The 24,654-nt window shown below is 42.3% G+C and overlaps 1 protein-coding gene across 3 annotated transcripts in view; it reads right to left on the reverse strand.

Annotated features, from left to right (window-relative positions):
* The window catches only part of LAMA2 (laminin subunit alpha 2), a 413,990-nt gene that overhangs the window by 214,091 nt on the left and 175,245 nt on the right, over positions 1-24,654 (reverse strand). For 2 of the 3 annotated variants that reach the window (XM_085881856.1, XM_085881855.1), the window contains exons 17-21: positions 23,960-24,087; positions 21,643-21,729; positions 9,191-9,402; positions 3,921-4,027; positions 3,466-3,687 (exon numbers count right to left, since the gene is read on the reverse strand). In XM_085881856.1, the coding sequence (XP_085737982.1) occupies positions 3,466-3,687; positions 3,921-4,027; positions 9,191-9,402; positions 21,643-21,729; positions 23,960-24,087 (756 nt within the window). The remainder of the gene's footprint in view (positions 1-3,465; positions 3,688-3,920; positions 4,028-9,190; positions 9,403-21,642; positions 21,730-23,959; positions 24,088-24,654) is intronic. The other variant, XM_085881857.1, reaches the window with a different exon arrangement.

The following is a 24,654-nucleotide window of genomic DNA, read 5'->3' on the forward strand; positions in this document are numbered from 1 at the left end:
TCTCTGTCTCTCTCTCTGTCTCTCTCTTCCTCTCTCTCTCTCTCTCTCTCTCTCTGTCTCTCTCTCTGTCTCTCTCTCTCTCTCTCTCTCTGTCTCTCTCTCTGTCTCTCTCTCTGTCTCTCTCTCTCTGTCTCTCTCTCTCTCTCTCTCTCTCTCTCTCTCTCTGTCTCTCTGTCTCTGTCTGTCTCTCTGTCTCTCTGTCTCTCTCTGTCTCTCTCTGTCTCTCTCTGTCTCTCTCTGTCTCTCTCTGTCTCTGTCTGTCTCTGTCTCTCTCTGTCTCTGTCTCTCTCTGTCTCTGTCTCTCTCTGTCTCTGTCTCTCTCTGTCTCTGTCTCTGTCTGTCTCTGTCTCTCTCTGTCTCTGTCTCTCTCTGTCTCTGTCTCTCTCTGTCTCTGTGTCTGTCTGTCTCTCTCTGTCTGTCTCTCTCTCTCTGTCTCTCTCTGTCTCTGTCTGTCTCTGTCTGTCTCTGTCTGTCTCTGTCTGTCTCTGTCTGTCTCTGTCTCTCTCTCTCTCTTTTTTCCCCGTCCATACTCTCCCTCTCTCCCTCCATACTCTCCCTCCCTCCCTCCATCCACACTCACCCTCCATCCTCTCTCTCCCTCCATCCTCTCCCCCTCCATCCTCTCCCCCTCCATCCTCTCTCTCCCTCCCCCTCTCTCTCTCTTTTCCCTCCCTCTCTCTCTCCCTCCCCCTCTCTCCCTCCCCCTCTCTCCCTCCCTCCTCTCTCTCCCTCCCACCCCTCTCTCTCTCTCCCCTCTCCCTCTCTCTCTCTCCCCTCTCCCTCTCTCTCTCTCTCTCTCTCTCTCTCCCCCTCTCCCTCTCTCACTCTCTCCCCCTCTCCCACTCTCTCTCCCCTCTCCCCCCTCTCTCCTTCTCTCTCTTCCCATTTCTCTCCCCCTCTCTCTCTCCCTTTCACCTCTCTCTCTCCCTCTCTCTCTCCCCTCTCCCTCTCTCTCCCCCTCTCTCCCTCTCACCCCTCTCTCTCTCTCCCCCTCCCCCTCTCTCTCCCCCTCCCCCTCTCTCTCCCCTCTCCCCCCCTCTCTCCTCTCTCTTCCCCTCTCTCCCTCTCCCTCCCTCTCTCTCCCCTCTCTTTCCTTCTCTCTTTTCCCTCCTCTCTGTTCCTGTGATCGAGCGACAGGTGGTACAGTGCCTTCAGAAAGTATTCACACCCATCGACTTTTGTCACATTTTGTTGTGTTACAACCTGAATCGAAAATGGATTAAATTTAAACGTCCACCGATCTACATCAAATATCCCATAATGACAAAGCAAAAATATGTTTTCAGAAATCTTTGCAAATTAATTGAAAATGAAAAGCTGAAATATCTTGCATCAATAAGTATTCAACCCCTTTACTTCGACACTCCAAATTGAGCTCAGGTACATCTCATTAATTTTGTGGTGAGATGTGTACAACTTGATTGGAGTCCACCTGTGGCCAATTCAATCGATTGGACATGATTTAGAAAGAAACACACCTTTCTTTATGAAGTCCGACAGTTGACAGTGCATGTCGGAGCAGAAACTCTACCATGAACTTCAAGGAGCTGTCCGTAGAACTCTGAGAAATAATTGTGAGGCGGTATAGATCTGGAGAAGGGAATAAAACAATTTCTAGAGAGTTGAAACATCCCAAGAGCACAGAGAGCTCCATTAATAGGAAATGGAAAGAATATGGAACTACCGAAACTATTCCTAGAGCTGGCCATCTGACCAAACTGGGCAACTGGGCAGGTAGGTCCTTGGTCAGACAGGTGACCAAGAACCCAATGACCACTCTGCCAGAACTACAGAGTTCCTTGACTGAGATGGGAGAACCTGCCAGAAGGACAACATTCTCTGCAGCACTTCACAAATATAGGTTTTTATGGGAGAATGTCAAGACAGAAGCCATTCCTGAGAAAAAGCCACATGATAGCGTGCCTGGAGTTTGCAAAAAGGCAAGTGAAAGACTCTGAGAGCATGAGGCAAATGATGCTGTGGTCTGATTAGACGAAAATTGAACTCTCTGGCCTGAATGCAATACGCAACATCTGGTGAAAACTGAGCACAGCTCATGACCCATCTAACACCACCATTACTATGAAGCATGGTGGTGGCAGCATCATGCTCTGGGGATGCTTTGCAGTGGCAGGGACTGGGAGACTTGTAAGGATAGAGGGAACAATGAATGGAGCCAAATACAGGCAAATCCTTGAGGAGAACCTGCTTCAGAGTGCAAAAGACCTTAGACTGTGGTGAAGATTTACCTTCCAACAGGACAATGACCCCAAGCATACAGTCACAGCAACACTGGAATGGCTTCAGAACAAGAAGGTGAAAGTCCATGAGTGGCCCAGCCAAAGCCCAGACTTAAATCACATTGAGAATCTGTGGAAAGACTTGAAGATTACTGTTCACCAACGCTCCCCATCCAACTTGACAGAGTTTAAGCAAATCTGCAAGGAAGAATGGGAGCAAATCCCGGAATCCAAATGTACGAAGCTGATGCAGACTTACCCAAGAAGACCCGAAGCTGTAATTGCTGCCAAAGGTGCCTTGACAAAGTATTGACTCAGGGGGTTGAATACTTATTGACGCAAGACATTTCAGCTTTTCATTTTTAATTAATTCGGGAAAAATTCTCAAAACCTGTTTTCACTTTGTCATTGTGGGGTATTTTGTGTAGATCGGTGACAAAAAAGTAAAAATTTAATCCATTTTAAATTCAGGCCATAACACAACAAAATGTGACAAAAGTTGAGGGGTGTGAATACTTTCTGAAGGCACTGAATCTCCACAAAATCTACAGTTTCTGCACCAAAGACCAAATTATATCTGATGTGATCTGCTTGAGATTGCCTTGCACAACCAGAGGAAGAAGGCCACTGAACTACATTGACTGCGTAGCAAGGGATATCCAGCATGACATAGCAGACATGTAGACACTGATGATGGACAAAGACTCATGGCTCGGCATTACGAACTTTATCTCGGATGCGTCCGCTGAGTAGTAGTGTATATATATATATATATATATATATATATATATATATATATATATATATATATATATATATATATATATACTGTACATGGTATAATACAGTATAACAGAAAATGAAATTGTCATTCCCCCTCCCCCCCACCCACTCCCATAGGGAGCGGGTCTTTCTTGTTAATGAAATTACATCAAAATAAAAGTAATGTTGAAACACAGCAGTATTTGGACTTCTGTGAGAAGATCACATATTATTGTATCTTACCAAAGACCAACACACCATACACAGCAACATGACAGCATCAAAAGTTAGCACAAGTATTCAGGGTGCAGACAATTTTATAATGTGGGAAACATTCTGATTAAGGCTTGTGAAAGTAGTCATTCTGAAAAAATGAAGCCAAATGAACAGCAATAGTTGAAAATCCTATGCTTTTTCATTTGGTCAAGTCACATATGCCCATGGGCCACACCATGCATGGTACCCTGCCGATTCGGGGTCGGTACGAGCCCCGGGGACAGCCCCCTGGACTAGACACAGCCCTCCGCTGCTCATTGGTCCCCACACGAACGTGGCAGCTTTTTCCTGAAAAGCCTGAGTGGCAGGAGCATTGGCCGTGGGAATCGCAACGTAACGAAGCTGAACCTATGGGGTTGCAGTCACAGGGCATACACTGCCGCCTGACTGCATCCCACCAGGAATCAGACTGGTGCCATGGTAGGTGGTATCAATTCAGAGAAGGAAAAGAGAATAAGTAGTCTGATTAAGAAAACACACATGAAGATTTGAGAGAGAACAATGAAAATGACAAAATTAACAATGAAGGTAACAGAGTGTGAAGACTGAAAATTTGGAAGGTGTGAAGCAAGAGGAGACATGATCATGAAGCCTGACACAGAAATGAAGCTATGATCAAAGATGAACACTGAAGTAACTCACCAGGCAATGATCACATTGACGACCACCAACATTACTCTTGCAGGTACACTGACCAGAGAGCTGGTCACAGGTTCCAGAATGAGCACCATTTTGATCACATTGACAGGCTGTTCTCACACAGATGGACAACAGCACCAGTCACAAAATGGTACAAAAGTTTGTCAAATTTGTACATTGATTATTGCAAAAATGCCTGCCTGAGATAAGATGCAATACCAATCTTGTGGGACAAGATATACAACGAATTTTATCAACTAAAAGTTGATATGAGACGATGTTTACAAGTGGTAAATAAGTATGGCTGATATTTCGAGAAATAGCCCTTTGTTTTTCTTCGTTTGACGAATGGCTAACGTATTAAATGACAGCCGCATATCATTTTTCACGATGGGAAACGTTCTATAAAATTTTCGTTGACAACATCCATCGTTTGCCGAACAGACCAAAATATAGCTCAGGTGGTGCAATCCAATTTGTGGTTTCCCTCCCCCTTCCCCTTCTCCTTCCCCTAAAAGTAAGGGCTGAAATGCAAACAAAAACTCTGAAACTTTGATTGGATCGACAAGGTCGACGGTCTGTTGAAAATTTCAAATGAAGGTGGAGTGACATGATAGGCATCGACGAGCTCGACAACGACAATATTGTAAACAAGTCTGAAGACGACGATGGTTCACGAGCGGTATTTGACGATGTAGATTGTTTCAGAAGTCAAGGATGAGACAGTGTGATAATGTTTGACCAAGTTATAAAATTGATCAACATGATGTGGTACGAGTGACAGGTTATTAGCTGCAAAATGTGAAAACCCGGTTTCGTTCAACAGCTTTAAAAATTTGACCTTTGCATAACCTTTAAAGGTCACAAAACAATGTTGTGGACATTAAAATAAGGAAACAGGATACGTGCTATAGCTTAATTGAGTTAGTTCGTCGAAGAAGGTCAAAAACCCGGTTCGATTCCCACAACTTTGAAAATTTGCCCTTTGTGAACTTTAAAGGTCAAAGGTCAAGGATTATGACCTTTGGTGCAAAACTTCCTCTGGAACATTCCAGGAACAATATAACGTCATATTGGCGATATGGCATTTCACACTCCTCGGATTATCCATACTTTGATGAAATCAGCGTAAAAACAAACTTGAAGGGTGCGCCACGGGCAAGCTGTTCGAGATAGAGCAAAATGGCTTCAAGACTTTAGGTGGGGAATGACCTCAAGATTGTGCATAAAAAATATTGTCATCCTAGCTCTCAAAGTTTGGGCGGTCGTCTGATTTTTATTACAAAATTCGAAATTTTCTAAGTTCATGACCTTGACCTTGACCTGGGGACGAAAATGAAAAATCGAGCTCCGTGGGGCTATGCAGGTGCCATTGAGCTAACCAAATACGGAAACCCCTGCCAGATTCGACAAACCCCTTGGAGAAGAAATTTTTTTATGTCAAAATCGCAATTTTCTAAGTTCGTGACCTTGTGACCTTGACCTTGGGACGAAAATGAAAAATCGAGCTCCGCGGGGCTATGCAGGTGCCATTGAGCTAACCAAATACGGAAACCCCTGCCAGATTCGACAAATCCCTCGGAGAAGAAATTTTTTATGTCAAAATCGCAATTTTCTGAGTTCGTGACCTTGTGATGAAAATGAAAAATCGAGCTCCGTGGGGCTATGCAGGTGCCATTGGGCTAACCAAATACCGAAACCCCTGTCAGATTCGACAAAACCCCTCGGAGAAGATGCAAATTTAAATCTGCTACCCCTTAAAAATATGTTTTTATGGGCGGAGCACGCCCATTTTCAGGAAAACACAACTAGATCATGATATAAACCTCCCACCAAAATTTCATCAGGATCGGATCAAACCCACGGAGCTATGCTCGGGACAGACAGACAGACAGACAGACAGACAGACACACAACAATAACGAATATAGTGGTCACATATTTTTCATGAAAATATTTTTCATGAACCAATTAGAAGAGCACCATATACTACTCACCCTTCTTTTACTTCTTTATGATTCCACCTTTATTCGTGATATTGTAGATATTCATTGTTAAAAAGCATAGTACGACTAAGAAGATCTTTCAGAGCTTTACACATGGCAGTTCTCATGGACATACAAAATATTTTAATAATGATCATAATATGTCAAGTACACTTCCAAGGAGGAGGGTGGGGTGCAAGGAGGGAGAATGACTCACATAACTGCAACTAGAGAGTTCATAGAATATGATACCCCATGTAATGTTGAGGTATATACTTCAATTTTAATAAAATGATTTTGAAGATCGCAAAAAATTTTTTTCCAGAAGTTTAGTGCTACTGAAGCAGTCTTACACACCACCCTTCCACAGTATTCTGTGATAAGACGATGTTGATTCGCAGTTTAGGAGATGGAGGCTTTATTGATCACCATGGATGCTTGTACAGAGCCGTATCGGTGACCTCTTCTTCATCCCTATACATGTCACACCCTCTCGTGCTGTGCATCGATATATAGATATCATCGTTTTTTGAAGTATTATGAATGCGATTTGTGTTCTCGAGTGTTGAAGTCTATAGTTCAATTTACATAAAGCTTTTAAGAGGTTTAAAAGCATAATAAATGAATTCCGGGTTTTACCGCTGTTTTGCTCAGAGTCTATTACCTCAAATGTTACATTAGTTATTTGTGTCTATCGTTTGTGTCCTTTATAACGTCCTTAAAAAGAGTGGGTTTCCTGTTTGAAATGATTTAAAATTTTGTTTGACTGCCAGGCAGGCACAAAGAGCAAAAATATTATCTCATTCCTTACTGTGCATGCATGATGGGGAGAAATTCAGAGCCAAAGTACCATAAAAATAGCGAACGCCTTCCTATTCATGTTCCAAATTCATATTCAAAATGTAGCTTTTGATTTAAATAAGTTATTCCCTGATCATCAACTGACGAATATAAAATGATCAGATGGACGTACAGACGGACGGACATGAACCAATTGCTTAACCCCCCTTTTCGATACCCGTACGCACCGTAATAAGCAGTCACTGTGAGACCAAGTATCGTTTTCATCACTGGTGTGTGTGTGTGTGTGTGTGTGTGTGTGTGTGTGTGTGTGTGTGTGTGTGTGTGTGTGTGTGTGTGTGTGTGTGTGTGTGTGTGTGTGTGTGTGTGTGTGTGTGTGTGTGTGTGGTATCTATGCATTGACTTGGATCTCAAATGTGTATTTTATATATTTATAAACATATACTGTATATGTTTGTTTGCAATATAATTTCAGGAAAGGTATAATTATGAAACATATGGAAAAAGTGATCATAAAATAGAAACAGAACATAAACCCAAATCTGCATAAAATTGCACTTTGTTGGACTAAAGTATGCTGTGATGTGTGACACCATTCTGCACCCACGCTGTCCGATTCTGAATTGCGACATGGTTTACGATACAACATTCATCATGTGCTACGCTGAACGATGCTAAAACATAAGGTACTGCACTCTCCGCCATAAAAACTAGAGTTAATAGAATATCTAACCCCGAGCAGTCTGGAGAAAAAGGACATGGAAATTCTTTTCAACTCTTGCTTTGTGTTGCTGAGCACGATCGATATTTCCTACGAGCCAAGATTTTGTCTGATTCTCGATAATCCCCCGCCGAGGAGCACGAACAGCACATTTGATCGGCCGAGATGACGTAAAGTGCCATGATATTTTGTGTTAGTACTGCTATTCTTGAGGGTTTTGAACAAAGCAATTTGTGTTTTACAGTGATAATTCATTTGAAATAAAATAAAGGTTTTAAAGGCTGTAGAAAACAAAACAAAACAAAACAACCTTTTTTTTCGGAACTTCACTACCATTGATGCACCCTTGCTTACACCACCGTATTCAACATGTTAATTTAGTTGTTCGTGCTTGTTGTTTGTGTCCTTTATGATGTCCCTAAAAAAAAAAGTACGTTTCCTGTTTAAAATGATTTTCAATTTTTTTTGACTGCCAGATAGGCAGATAGACAAGCAATTACCTTACTCCTCTCGGCGCATACAGTACATGCTCGGGACGAGATTCCGTAAAATTTGCCAAATTCAGAGCTAAAGTATTGCTAAACTGCAAGGTTGTGATCTGATTCATGTTCCAATTTGTGTTCGACAGTGTTCACAATTTGTAATTAAATTGAAATCAAGTTATTCCTTCATCATAGATTGACATCTGTAGGCAAACAGACAGACAGAGTGAACCAATTGCTCAACCCCACTTTTCACGACATGCGTGGGGTAAAAAAAAAACCTGAACACGTGATTGTTGTTGATGCAATTTATGTGGCTTAGGTACAGACGAGGGGCAAACCCCTGACAGAAAAACAGTAAATGCTGAATAGTTACATGTTCATTTCATTGTGACATAATTACGTAGTGTTGCATTGTGGCGAATGTTTAAACATAGAGATGCAACAAGAAATTAACATTCACAATACTGGGTATGTTCACCTTCAGCAGCAATCACTGTAATGCACTGTTGTCATATTGACTGTATGAGCACTCAAATCTGAGCCTGGGGAATGGCATGCCACAGCCGAATCTGCTTCTATTCCAGCCCATCAAGGGTCTGGAGCTGTCTTGGCAAAGTTTGAATGTGACGATCACTGATATCTCAGAGATATTCAATTTGATTTAAATCTGGCGAGATGACCAGGGTGTTATGACATTAATGTTGGAATTGACAAGAACACTGCTTGTGCGAATGACCGTGTGAGCAGAAGCATTATCGTGCACAATTATGATTCCTAGACCATGGAGGCAGGGGAGGGGAAGGGGTGTGGTGGGTGGGGGATGGGAGGAAGGAGTGAGGGGTGGGGTAGGAGGAAGTTGGAGGGAGGGAGGGGAAGGGGTGGGGTGGGAGTCTAGAGGGAGAAGGGGTGGGGTGGGAGGAGAGAGGGGAAGGGGTGGGATAAGGGAGGGAGAGTTGGGAGGAGGAAGAGAAATGGGTGCAGTGGGGTGGGGTGGAAAGTGGTGGGTTGAGGGAGGGGAAGGGGTGAGGTGGGAGCTGGAGGGGGAAGGTGGAGTGGGAGGAGGGGATGGGAGAAGGGATGGGTGGGAAGAGGGACTTAGCACGTACACCCCACTCTCATCCCACCCCTTCCCCTGTCTACTCCCACCCCACCCATTCTCCTCTCTCCTCCAATATACATATTCACATATAAATAATTTACCCAGTGTTTGTATTTTATTGCATTATATCATTTCTGCACCTCAACAAGTTTGTAGATTTTGTGAAAGATAGCATTGACTTACACTGACAATCTCTGGCATTGACGGCATCTCCATAGTAACCCGGGGCACAATGTTCGCAGTGCTCGCCCTCTGTTGTTTCTGTGCAGTGCAAGCAAGCACCGGTATGTGGGTGGCACGACCCAGGCCGAGACAGATTCAAGTTGCCACTGCACTCACAACGCTGGCAACTACCACCAGGAACACTCGGCTCACCATAGAATCCTTCCGCACACCTACATGGGAGCACACACGAAGAAAAGAAAAATTCCTGCCACAAAAATTTCAATCGAACAGTTTGTCAAATTAATAATGAATGACATACATTGCGCTTCTACTTTGGACAAATTAGTCCAATTTTTTTTTTGCTTGGAAACGAAGTGGATTAACAAGTTTAATACAAGGAATGTATATTAATGAATGTGGACACTAATGATCCTACATTATTTTATGCAAAAATAGGCCAGAGGCAAAAAATTTAATTTTCTTGCACCGACGGTACAGATTGCCCGCAGTGTACATTTCCTATCTAACATAATTACGGTGACTCAATGAGCCCTTATTAATATGCCTCCAATGAAAAATGAAATAAAATAATATGTCTCCATTGTTAAAATCAACGTAAAATTGTTTTTGGATAGTGCAAAAAAGAGAAGGGAAAACATGACCTGCACTTGTGTAAAGCAGTAAAAATAGTTGCTTTGCTATTGTGAATCATGATAATGCTGCACGCATGATATTTAAAACATTTAGTGTTAAAAACAACAGCACAAAGTGGTATGACACCCAGCTGTGTGCAAATGGAGTTGATGAAAGTTTTCCAATTTATTTCAAATGTGCCAACAAAATTGGTGGGTAAACTTTCATCCAAGCCAGTGTAAGCCAACAACAGTATATATTTAAATAAATAATCTTGAAAAATAAAATACAGAGATGTTGCTATGAAGCTAGTTTCACAGCCAGTGGGCTCAATAGCATCGACGTCAAGCCAGTTAATTACAAGGATTGGGGTCAAGGTCAGCATTAAACTAGGGCTGATGTACACACACTCGCCTCTAAGCCGTCGAGCCTTGCTTTGAATCCTGACCCAGCTATAAACTGTCATCCTCCTGGTGTTTCACAGGCAGGGTGATGTATCATTATGTGTGTGCCGTCCCTGGGATGGACGTTAAACGGGAATCCCATCTGCCAGCATTTGTTGGTGGCCATTAAAAATCTCCATGGTGTCCTTCGTGAAGAGTCGGTGAGCTATCGCCAACACCATGGCTAAATTCCAAATTCCTGCCCAAACCAGCAGAGGGCATCGTATCAACGGAACAGCCACACCCTCAGCCAATGAAGCTACTCCACAGCCTTGTGCTGCACACGATCAAATAAGTAGTATTAAACTTAGAAATGCATTTATCACATTATTCTTATTTTACTCTGTCTTACTGGCTCTAAAAGGCTCAAAACAGAGTGCAGTAAAAAAACTAAAGTACATGCTGACAATTATTATTTAGAAGAAAAGGCAGTAATTGAAATATAAACGTGATGAGAATTAAAGTGACATTTAAAGATTAAATAATACGAGTTCCTTTACAAGGAACGTCGACGCAGGAGGAGTTCATCAGGCCCATTAAAGCCTGCACGAGTACTTCGAACATATGGTTGTTCGTCCATGCTCTATCCTCTGAAATGCTGAACGTCAAGCATGGAATCAGCACGGACAAATTTAAAAGTGTTCAGTGTGACTCAGCCGGGATTTGAACCACTGACCTCGCAGACTCACAGCAAACACTCAAACCATTACACCACCGAGTGTGGTTGAAAATGAAGATGCACAAATTATTTAAATTTAAGTACCATTTGGAGATCTTGCACCCATGTGTCAGTTATTGTTGAGTTATTCATATTCTTATTGATATTGTTATAGTAATTCTTTTTTGTTGAATTACCTTACACCCTTAAATAGTCATTCTTTCTTAATGGTGGATGAAAACTATGACATTAAATGTGCTTTCATTGCTTTAAGCAATATCAATTTATTTTAATGATCATTCTGAATTAAGGGAAATCAAAAATTCAGTTTGGGGTCGAAATTATTTTAAAAGTTGCCCCCACACATCTGTGCCCTCAGCATAAGACTTGAACAAAATGACACGTTCTGTTGGGCCTGATGTAAATTGAATTTCAAACAAAATGCTCAAGAATTTTAAGATCTTAAAACATAATACTAATGGTAAAGGTTGCACATGAGAACCAAGCTTAAACCAAAAACAAAACCCATAATGATGTGACGATGACATCATCAGTCAGTAAACAAAGCAATGTTGTAGCATACGATGAACCAAAGTTAATCTTCCTTCCCATTACTTGTGCTATTTGTGAGCAGTGTCATGCAATGCCTAAACCGGATTTGTTTAAAAATAAAGCAAGCAGGCAGGACGATATCTATAGCTGGACAGCAGACTGCAAACGGCAGAAATAGATGGCATTGCAGGTCCTCTTTCCCATTCACTCTAAATACACACAATGCAGTGAAGAATACCACAGGATGTTTGACAATCTAAATGTCGTATATTTCTGCCTTCGTTATGTCAGTTAAAGCGCTGTTACCTTTTGACATGACCAAAACCAAAAACGGCGAACTAGGATAAAAACAAAACAAAATATATCATCAGAGATGGGGAATCCCCCGCCATTGAATGAAAAAGGTCATACATATTCCAGATAATGAGGGAGGTGAATTGGAAACAAGACACCATTTGGCCATCATCTCGAAAAAGTTCCCCAGGGGTGAGGAACGTAGTAACCAAAAATAATTGAAATCAGATAAGCGGTTTTCCATTTATTACAAAAAACATTTTTTCAAGATGGCCACCCCAGTCGGCCATCTTGGATCCGGCCACACCCAAAATCAATAGGTTTCTCAATCAAAAACCCACAGCTATAAATGTTGACGCCCAGCCAGCCAGCCGGACGGACGGACGGACGGACGACCCGGGTGACAACAATATCCCTCTTCCGCCACGTGGCGGGGGATAAAAACTACTCAATTTTTCAATGGACACAAATTTACCTTTGGCATGTGTAAAATATACATTTTATGCATGCTGAAGGTACATTGGAAGCAGGAGGAAGGGGAAAGCATTCCTGCTCAGTTAATTCTAAAATTCACTTGGCTGGAAGAGCTGAGCATGATGACGATTAAAACAAACATCTTGCATAAGTCGATCTTATCACACACACACACACACACACACACACACACACACACACACACACACACACACACACACACACACACACACACACACACACACACACACACACGATAGCATCAGTCATGATCCAAAATGCTACAGACCCTGCAGCTTCAACAAAGTACATCTCACTTACAGCAGGACTACCATCAGAGGGTCAGCTTATGGCATGTTGATGTGACTCCTGCAAAGTCCTAGTGAATCTACGCAGAATATTTGTGGGGGAGCATGAGCAGGTTAGCTACTCGAAGCAACTTTGGGACTTCATTCTCTTCTCATGAACAGATGCATGCAAGAGTAGCTGATACATTCTTTATTAACCAGAGTGCACATCAGATAATATTTTGAGGGTGAGAGTGGATGAGAGCGAGATCTTCAGAATTCTTACTGCTTGAGATACACCCATAAATCACAAAAAAACATCATAACAAACGTCTTGCCAGCATGGTCATCCATTAGTCGAGGACAATGAATGACAGCATTCGTTTTTCGGTTCTTTACCCTCGATAATAATTACCGCAAAAAAAAACATAGAAAGAGAAAGAAAGAATACATGAAAATAATTAAATAATGCACCTTGTGAGACCACACAAATAATTTAATGATTAATTAAAACAATTATGGAGTTTTAAAAATGAGGATAATTAAAGCAATTATGGAGTTTTAAAAATAAGATTCATAAGAAATCATCCAGAAACATCCCTGATTTAGTGACATTCAGGAATGAAAAAAACAACAAAAACCCAACAATTAACCACACTAATTAACAGGTTTTGAGGCAAAGAAGTTGGAATCTGATAATTAGTAGAAGTCTGTCATGTGTGTACCTCGGGTTGTTCAGAGATTATGGAATCACGATTGTACTTCATCCGTTATATTAAGCATTACTTTTTCCACCCCATGTAATGTTCATCGCGATGCCTTTTGGATTGCCATTTCCATTATAAAAGACCTTTTTTTCCGAAGCACATAAAGGTCCATCTTCTCCCACTCCTGCTGACAAGCTTTCCAAACTCAGTCTAATGAAGTGGGGCATCGATTTCCAAGAACCTATTTTAGGGGGCAAGAAGCACAAAGATCCATGGGTGATGCATCCAGTGATTTGACAGCGATGTCTTCAAAGGGAACATCTTGTATTCTGGTTCTTTCTTGCAAATCTTTCACAAAAGCGGCTGTTGAATGAGATATATGGCTAGATTGTCTTCGTGGATATTCAGCATGTTTATTGAATTTATGTTGAGGTTCCAATTTCCTTCCTGAAATATGGGCTTCAAAACAAAATGTTGATACACAAGTGGTTCACCTTGAATTTAAATGTTTGGCACTCTCCTTTGCTTTAATTTGTCATGACAGCTAAAATCAGTCTCACAATCCTTTGGATAGTTGCGATACCATGTTTCTTGGCAGTTGCGATACCATGTTTCTTGGCAGTTGCGTTACCATGTTTGATATTCAGTTTTATCCATACTACGGTAGTCAACGGATCTAGGTTTGTTACAGTAATCAAGATAGATCCATGTTTAATTGAGTGTCACCACACACTCCCATTGTATACTGCGCTCATATAGCTTTATTGTCAGTGATCCGACAGAAGAGCCTCCAGGTTTCGATCACCCCCCGGAAACAGTGGTCTGCGCTCAACAGGATTTATACTCTACATGAAAGGACATCACACCACCTCCACAAATGGGAATTTCAAAGACAGCCTGGCATGTAACTATGGTCATCCAGATGAGACTATTTATCACATTGCGAATGAGTGTCACCAACAGAAATTTGAGGAAGGATTTAGGGCAATCCACTGAACAGCCAGTGCTATGACTTGGCTGTCTAACTTAGACTTAGATTTGTGAGCTGTATAATTTGTCATACGCAAGGAAAAAATAAATAAATAAAAGAAAGAGATAACTTTCTGGCATTTGTCTTGCATTCCTCAATGTGCTTTGTTCCTGCCTGTGAACTTGCTTTCAAATGGTTTGCGCAGCTGAAAATCCAGTTTAATTATTCTGTTTACAGAATGTACTGACCCTCTGTCATGATGCCATCCATGGCTCTGCATGGGATGAATTTCTTGCGGCATTTCATTGTTGATTTTTTGTAGTGTTGTTGTTACCTCTGCCATCGAAGGTGAAGGAGGTTATGTTTCCACCCTTTCTATCTGATTGTTTGTTTGCCTGTGTACAGGACATCTCAAAAAGTTGTGGGTGGATCAAAATGTAATTTTGTGGATGCGTTCAGTGTGCGACAATGACAAACTGAATCAAATTTGGTGAAGATCCGGATCTGGATCCGGATCCGACTACTAGAATTTTAAGTGATTCTTCACCATTGAGAGATAGGGCCAAAAACGATTATATAGCATGATATTTCAAAAATGTATTGAGCCCAATATGTTCTCATGGATCAGGCATTACATGGCGGAGGGATGCGCTCCACCGAGTTTCTTTATTTATCTATTAATATAGAGTCTAAGGAAGACTTGTGTAAGAGATACAACACAAACCATGCACACATGTAGACAAATATACGAGACACCACCACACTTAACTTCAGACAAACACAGCTGCTGAGCTTCGGTGGGGAGGCACTTTGGGTACTGGTGCGCCACCTTTATGACATTGCTTTTCTCTCCACACTAAGCAGAGCAATGAAGGAGAAATTTCCTCCTACCCATGGAAGCCAACATATGGGGGTTTATCTATGCCATATCCATTAAATACTGACCATTAAAACGAGGAAGCAGCACATACTATTTTATAAGTATTTGTTCTATCTCAAGATTGAACCGCCGAACTCCCAGCCTCAGAGCAGACGCTGCAAGCACAATGCCACCGAGTCCTGTAAGATGTAGCATCGTCTTGCGAGAGTAGGATCTTCTGGGGGATTCCAAGCCACAGGTTTCTGCTGTCTGAGTTTTTCCTTTGCTTTTAATAATGCGAAAGCCTCTTTAACAACGCCTCTTGATTAAATATTAAAATTGAACTTCCTTCACTGATTAATGATGTCTCTCATGGGGTGTCCAACATGGTAAAGGGTTGTGATGTATCTCTTGCACCAGGATTTAATTTTTGGAGGCATGATCACTTTTCACCAAAAAAGTACCCCAAAACAGAAAGAAGATGCATGAATGTCTTCAGAGAATTCAAATCATACAATGCACCTGCATTACAATAGAAAATACAACCCTTTCAAGTTATTACAATAATTTCCTAATGACTCTGTATTATATACTCTGCTCATGGCTGAATAGGTAGTTCAGATGTGCCAAAATTGCACATAACAAGGAATAACAAGGAACTTTGGTGCAGGTGAAGGCCCATCATGCCTGCGCTACACCAACGCCAGAGCAATGAAATCCGTCTCGGGCCGCAGACTCAATCGCAATGGGGGGATGCGGGGATATCATATATGCAAACAAAACAACATTTAAACTAAAAGTATTTTCATTATTAGAACACTTAAATGTTTTTATATTGTTGTTTTTTTATTTTTTTATATTTTGTCAGGTTCGGGGGGGGGGGGAGTGAGGGTGGTTGTAGGGTGAGGAATGCACAAAAACCGACCAGACACTCATCCTTCGATCCTCCCAGAGTCATCAGAATCACTACACATATACAATATCACCTGTCCACACAGAATCTACAGACAAGTCCGACCAATATCCCTGGACACCTCGATGTCCAATGCTTCCAGATACCTATATAATTCCAATTTAAACTTATCTACTGTTTCTGCTGCTCCTACCTTTCCAGGGAGACCATTCCATGCATTAACTACTCTCTGACTGAAACTCCCCTACCCGATTACTGTCCTAACTTGGGATCCATAATCACAGTTGATATGCAATCCTTCCTTTTCTACAATGGCCTCATTTCAGATTCTGACGAGGTCACTCCACCTTGCACATGCTGCTCATGCACTCCCAACAATGGACGGAGACCCTCAAAATATGTCATGGCAATCCGTAAAAGGATTGCAGTGTTGAATTGTGGTGCAATTCCTTCCTTGTCATTCCTTCCTATCATGTTAGCCCCACACCTTTTGAAAGAAAATGGGGGGGGGGGGGGATATTGTATCGATTCCATCTGTCTGTCTGTCCATCACACTATCTCCTCCTAAACGATTTGGCAGAAATTCATCAAACTTGGTAGTTATGATCACCACATGGCAAGAAGGTACAAGAGAAGTGTTGTTTTTGGATAATTGTAATTGAGAAACTCTCCCCAAAAACAGCAAGCTTTATGGGAGAGTTTCTCACTTTGTGCATGCGTAAATGGCATTCAAGAGGTTGTGGTGCATTGTGGTTGTGTTATTTTTTTTTCCGATGAATTTTTTTTTGGTACGGTACAAGTACAATACTTAACGGACAATGAATGCCACTTCCTTACATTGGAATCGTTGTAATTGCTTCAGCCATTATTGTGCTTGGCTGGATGACATTCATCAGTAATTCTGTGGATGAACAATTTGGTGATCTTGGGATCTCTCGATTTGGTACTTTACTGATGTATTCCGGTGTATTTTTCATTCTTGTTAGTGATGAAAACGTTTGATAATAAAAGTTACGGCTTCTAAAGGCTTATGGTTTCACTTCACTGTATAGTAGTTTGTCAGCAAATCAGATTGTACACATTTGATGGGGTGGCTATTTGTTTCCCATCCCCTACATATGCCATCTCACCTTCATCACTAACCAATATCCCTGTGCTACTCCTCAATTTACCTAAACTTGTCTTTACCTGTTCTTTACCCATTACGCATTTAAAGAATGTCTTGTTATTATGTTTAACAAGCAAAAGTACCCGTCCTCAGTGATGCGAAATGTGAATGGGCATCTCAAGTTCCATCACCACCAATAACCTTTCATCCTACTTCCCACTGACTTTTAAGGCTTGTTCTGGACCTGCTCATGCCAAGTTTCTTCATGTGGCGGTTCGAGTGGAATACGTAACCATGGAAATGTTTTTTTTCACCCAAGTAAATCGATGATTACCTTTCCAATCTCAGATAATCAGGTGAAGGTACAGGGCAGGGAATGGAGTTCAAAACCATGAACAGATGTTTTTTGGGAGTGAAATACATTGCCAGTGAAAGAAGAAGATGTAGTGAGCAGACATGTATAGAAACACTCCGCTGGGGTCCGTATCAATAACAGTCACTCCATGGAGAGCGATCTTACACATTTGATGCATTACTTTATTAATGACCAACATTAAACATGAGAAATATGAATAATAATCGAAAACATCGCTACTGGTGTCCCTGGGCAGTATAAAATAAAATCAGGCATACAATAATTATCTTTAAAAGTCTTCTCCATGGGACCTTGCATCCCATGGAGGCTATTATTTAATTACTTTGGGTTGTAAAAAAAAAAAATTCAACTCACCTATATTGATTTTGACATAATTATTTAGGTCATGAGTTCCGATTGTCAAATATGGAATCAGAATTCGAATATCAGCTTTTAATAAGCCTATACGATACATTATTCAATTTTGACAGGAGCCAATCAGATTGCACCAAGCCTCACACAGCCAATCAGTGGAAACCGCGAACAGAGGAATGGATAGACACCTTTTATTTGTCTTATCATGAACTTTGTTTCCCCCTTTCTGTTTCACCTATGGATATCATTATGGAAACATGCCCTTTGCCTCAAAAATGATTCCCTTTCCCACTGGTTACTAAACATAAAACATTGCTGCCTTCACCATTCTTCCAACCACAGGTTGACATCTATTGCTCTACTCGTAGATTATATTCCCTTTTCTAAACTCGGAACAATATCAGAAACCATTATTTTCTCAGTCCTTTGATTTTTGTCAGTGACCAAATAAGCTGTAGCTATTTTCAAACCTTCCAAAGTAAACCTTTCCTTTATCATTTTGCTCCAACATTCACCGCAGCCAATGCTTTCCTGCTGTGACCTAATACAATTTGATTTTGCCTTGCATCAATATCCCTTATTCCTGCTCCTTCAAAACAACACACAACTCAATGTCTATGATCCTTCCTGAAGAAAGAAGAATCTACATCGTTAATAGTGTAGCGTCGATGGCTCAACTAACATCGAGCTCGTCGTGGCGGGAGGTCTACGTCCCGCAATGTCCTGAGCAGCTCAATGAGGTGTTCCAAATTAATGGCGGTGGGACGCACATGGGTCGTTGGGAGAGACACGAGGAAACCTAAGCTTTTGAACACAATGGGTTTATTTCCCCAAACTGAAATCAATAATAACTAGCATCCGTTGAAGACAAAGTCTTCGATATCCCCCGCCATACTAAATGAGGATTGACAAACTTATATTCCCTAAGCGTGTGCAATATGTATGTGAAGTTTCCCCTTGATCTGACCAGCCGTTCTGGAGAAGAAGATGTTTGAAGGTTTTAGGGTAAATTCAATATGGCCACCAAACCATGTGACCTATCAATTGGAAATTAACAAACTTCTGAAAGGATGTCTTGGGGAAAGTGTATGTGAAATTTTGCCTCAATCTGTCCAGCCGTTCTGGAGAAGAAGATTTTTTGAATTTATTAATTTTCAATCCAAGATGGCTGAGGAACCATGTGACCTATGACATCATAAATTTACATTCTGCCTCCAGTCCTCCAGTGGAATACGTGTGTGAAGTTTCATGTTAATCGGATGAGGTGTGTTTTTCTATCCAAGATGGCCGCCAAACCATGTGACTTGTGATGTCATAATTTTTACTATGTATGTAGACATGATGGAAGATGATAATTGCAAATTTTTGCTTCGTTAGGCTAAGTGATTCCAGAGAAAACATTATTTAATATTTTTCTTGAATCCAACATGGCTCCCAAACCATGTGACCTATCAATTAGAAAATATCAAAAGGCACCAGCTCACCACTTGCTTGATATGTGTACCAAACGGACGGACGGACGGAACGCATTTCTATATCCCCCCGCCAACTTCGTTGGTTGGCGGGGGATTAAAAAGAACCAGGGATGATTGAACACGATCGATAATTATAATCGATAATTAATCAATAATCAAATCGATAATCAATAAATCAATAAATAATTACGTACAAATGGGTGGAATAAATCTAAAGAACTAGGCGCCGCACTTCGGACTCAGTCACAGACGGGGAGGGGACAAAACCGGCGGCACTCCGTTTTTGGAAGTGGGGAAGGTAGATGATGATATGAGGTGAGATGAAGAGGTGAGCAAACAATGCAGACAAGCACAGGACGATGAGTAGGGCAGAAGGCTCACACAGCACACTGGTGACGGACAGGCTTTTGGGCGACGAACAGAGAGCAAGCAGGAAGACAGATCGGACGACCCCCTCAAAGAAACTCTCCTCTCACTCTCGCACACGCCATCAACTCCCAGTCACATTCCCAGACTTCTTCGCCTTCCACTCCCATCAACTTTCCCTTCAGCCGTTCACAACACTCGCTCTCTCAACTCCCCTCGAATCCTGTCTCTCCCACTGCCTTGAACATTCTCTCTCCCCAACTGCCGATTTTGGCCATTCCCTCTCCTTTTTTTGCTTGGCCATGCTCCGCCGCTTTTGCGAGCCGTCTGTCGCTCTGCCCCTTGGGAGGCGATCCGCCACTCTGCTCCTGCCACCTTCGTGCCAAGCCTCCCGGCGCTCCCGGCAGAGGTTTAAATAGGGGATTTACACACAATTTAATTAACCATAATCCCTAACTAATTATTACCACCTCCATCCCCTGTATGGTGTCCTGGCAAACAAAACAATGCTTAAGCTGACTTTTCTCAACTTATGCATCTAGAAGGCGATCTACTCGCACACGGATCATGCCACACTATACATTCCCATCTGTTCTATAGTAATATCTCACCCCCACCCCCCAACACACACACACAAACATAAAAATAGTTTCATCACAAAACAAAAACCGTCTCCATGACCTTATTCCGAACTATCTCACTCGCTCAAGCTACACCCCAACTTGTACTCATTCCATCTTCACTCCTGCCTGCACTCATTCCACCTTGCCTCTGCCCGTTTCCCCACTCGATATACAAACATCACTTCCTCTGATTGCTGCAACCTCATCACTTCATTCACTCTCTATGCCTTCACCACAGCTTCCACACGCTGCTCCCTCAACACTTCCTCCACACGCTGCGTCCTCACCACTGCCTCCACATGCTGCACCCTCACCACTGCTTCCACATGCTGCTCCCTCAACACTGCCTCCACACGCTGCGCCCTCACCACTGCCTCCACACCCTGCTCCCTCACCACTGCCTCCACACGCTGCACCCTCACCACTGCCTCCACACGCTGCTCCCTCAACACTGCCTCCACACGTTGAGCCCTCACCACTGCCACCACATGCTGCACCCTCACCACTGCCTCCACACACTGCGCCCTCACCACTGCCTCCACACGTTGAGCCCTCACCACTGCCTCCACACGTTGAGCCCTCACCACTGCCTCCACACGTTGAGCCCTCACCACTGCCTCCACACGTTGAGCCCTCACCACTGCCTCCACACACTGCCTCGACACACTGCGCCCATACCACTGCCTCCACACCCTTCACCCTCACCACTGCCTCACATGCTGCACCCTCACAACTGCCTCCACTCCCTTCACCCTCACCACTGCCTCTCATGCTGCACCCTCACCACTGCCAATCTCCTCGGCAGATTCACTCAACAAACATATCCAACTATTATCCTCAAAATTTTTAAATTCCGAAACCTCCCTCAGAGTGGCAAATCATTATTTCAACCTGTGACTAACAATCCTCATGTGAACCATTTCTTCACACATTTTACAGAAAAGACTACTTTCTGTCTGTGCTACCTCTGATATTGCCCACATTAAACATTTATCACACTGTTTATAATCCTCTTCTCTTCTGTTCTTGTTGCCAGATTTACTCAATATCTATTAACACATTTTCCAACCATATTTACACAAATATATATCTGGGAAAGTGACGTGAAAGGTCAAAGGAAGGAAAAGAAAAAGGTCAATGTGAAACAATAAGGAGTAGGAGGTCAAAATGAAAACATTTTTTGAGAATAATTTGAACGGCGAATAACTTGGACACGTCACACTTGAGGGATAAATGACAATTAGAGAAAATCAAAATGAATGGAAAGCATCTCGAAAAAAAAAAAAACAACGGAACAGCTCTCGGCATTACAATTTCGCTCACAATTAAAGTTGGTAACTTTTAAATGGGCAACCGTTTAAAAGTCAGTGACAATTACCTTTCACAGCGATTTCCTGCATAACCAAGGTGGCACTGGTCACAGACAACATCTCCTGATGAGTCGAGGTGGCATGTGGGGCTGAAGCTGTTCAAAGATATGCGAGAGGAAGACAGGGAGACAGATGCAAGAATTAATGTGACTTGTGAGGCCCAAAAGACTCCTGGAGCGACCATGCTGCAGCCTTGGCTGTGATCAGATGTGTTGGTGAATGAGACAGCAGGGATGAGCCCCCGTAAGAAGAGCCAGAGTGTGGCTGGAGGGAAAGGCTATTTTTACAATGAGATGGCTGTTTGAAATGAAGCAGGTGTGACATGTAACCTGATGCTGGCTGAAGCTAATTTTAAGGAAACTTTTCTACAAATCATGGAAAAATCAGTTGGCATATAACTTCAATAGCAATAAATAAATGAGTATTGGTTTGGGATTTCAACAATGTTCTTACTTTTATTATTTTAACAGCCCACTGGAGCAGCAGTGGTGGTGGTGCATTGAATGGAAAGCATGACCATTCACTCTCGACACTTCAGGTCAAATTTAATGAAGTAACCAAAGCAACTACAGATTTCATTTCCTTTCTTGCGTGTCCCATCCGTTATTATATGAATATTCAGGTGAATGCCTCAATCATTTCTCAGGGACCTATAATTATAACCTGGGCCCAGGGCTGGTGTAACCACTAGGCAAACTAGGTGGTCGGCTAGAGCGGAAAAAGTTGGCAGGTTGATGATATGGCCAGCAGGTAGGTGATGCACGTAGAGGCCGGCAAACAGCTAAGACATCCGGCTTCACCCCGATCTGTCGTACCCTCATCTATCTCCCCACCTGATTTGTCTATTTTCTCACCTACTCTTTGTCCCTTTAAGCTATATGAACCCCTGGTTCTTCGTCTCCACAAGTGCAAAAGTTTTATTCATACTACTGCACAATATTTATTTTTGTAAGTGAATTGTGTTGGAGCTGGGAGGGGAAGGGAGAGTAGGGGTGCAACGCTGAAGGTTCACCGAGGGCTCCTAATACCCTTACACCGGCCCTGCCTGGACCATGATACTTCATCTCGAAGTGGAGTGGCAGAGCCTGGTGGCTTGCTGGTGAGTGCGGCAAGGATATCTGTGTTTCCATAAAGCTTTCCAATTATGGAAGAAAGGCAGTCCATATTGTACAACGCAATATGCAGCTTTCAAAATAATGTAATCAGCCCCTAAATGTTCGGTGCACATGTGGAGAAACCTCGGGAAATAGAGTTCTTCGAGGCACCATGAAGAATATTGTGTCAGTGAGATAAGGATTGTTATCTAAAATGTCGCACAACGCTTTTAAAAAATACTTGGAAAAGAACCTGAGAGAAAGGGCTGTGCCTCTGCACAACCAAAGACTTGGATAACTTTCTCAGCTCGCCGAATGGGCGGCTGCTCATCGTACAAGCTCCCAACCATGTAGGCCTGTCCAAGGCCTGACTGGATGGGTGCTTCATACGCAAACCCCGATGGATTGCGACCAGTGAATGCGACTGTGTACCTGGATTAGGTGCTTCTGAACACCGATGTGAAGGACATAACTGGGGTTTGTGAATATACAAGGAAAGTTTGAAATGATGATATTTTCAATTAATCATGTTGGGAGGGGGTGGGGGCAGCTATCGGACCTGTTATAAATATATGGTTTGTTTGGTTTTGAGGCCACAAGAGAAATTACACTCGATTTCTGCATCCATTGCTAAAAGGAGAAGGTTAAGGTGGAATGCGAGGAAACATGGACACCACCCACTGGCTGCAACGTACACAAGGATAATCCTGACATTAGCATAGACCAACAATAGCTATTTTAATAAAGGAAGGTTTTCAAGCAAATGCTTATTCATGTGGATTTAACAGACTCAATAAAAGTCATGACCAAGACATGATGATCCATTATTTGTCAAAGCTAATTTTAGCATTTCCTTGCTGATTTGCCAGTTTCAGTGTTTCTTTCTCCCACTCACACCCCTTCCCTCTCCTCTTTTCCTGTTCATTCATTCCCTTGATGTTTGTCCTACTGTCACAGTTCTACCTTGCTCTTCCATTAGCCTAAAAAAAAGGGATTTTGGGTAGCTTGTTTGGGCATTCACAACTGAGAACTTTGCTCATGGTGCTGGAATTCCAGTTTCAAAAATCATGCACTGTTGAATTGGACAGGGCAATTCATGTGAAAGCACACTCATATATTCTAATGTGCATATGCTTCATTTAAATTGCGTACAATCTCCATCATGAGACTCGGTAGGTGTAAAAAACAAAAAGCTGCAGGAAGGAACAACATGGATACAACATAGTTTTACTTGTTTGAGGGTGTGTTGAGAGGGCAGGCACAGAGATGACAGTCATGTGCAGTTCCGGCAGTAGCATTTCCATAATACTCCGTCTGGCAACGCTCACAATGCATGCCAGCTGTGTTGTGTTTGCAGGCCTGCGCAGGAAAGGGAGTATTATCAAGTTATCTTCTAATCTATCCATAAATCTCTTCATGAAACTGGATTGGCACTCGGTAGAGCGCGTACCTCTGCCAGGCTGAACAGTTTACATTTTGTATCCCACTGAGAGGTTGGATCTGGATCAGGACCTGAACCAAAAGATAATTAATCAGCCATTCTTGTCATTTACCAAACTCATCCACCAAGTTTTGTCATAATCCGTCCACAACTTTTTGAAATATCATGCTTTGAGTTTAATCATCCATCCTCTCGTATGTTTTTCATCAATAATTTCATCATTGTGTGTTTCTCTGTCTGTCTCTGTGTTTGTGTGCAGGATATCTCAAAAAGTTGTAGACGGATTCAGATGAAATTTGGTGGGCAGGTTGGGTGCGTGACAAAGATGAACTGACTCGATTTTGGTGAGGATCTTGATGCGGATATTAGAATTTTTTTTGTGATTCTTCACCATTGAGAGGGAGGGCCAAAAACGATATACAATGCCGTATCTCAAAAAGTTGGGGACAGATTCGGACAAAACTTTGTGGACAGGTTGGATGTGT

This window comes from Eptatretus burgeri, chromosome 5, assembly GCF_056783735.1.
Source record: "Eptatretus burgeri isolate ZD-2024b chromosome 5, Ebu_testis_v1, whole genome shotgun sequence".
Lineage (NCBI taxonomy): Eukaryota > Metazoa > Chordata > Myxini > Myxiniformes > Myxinidae > Eptatretus > Eptatretus burgeri.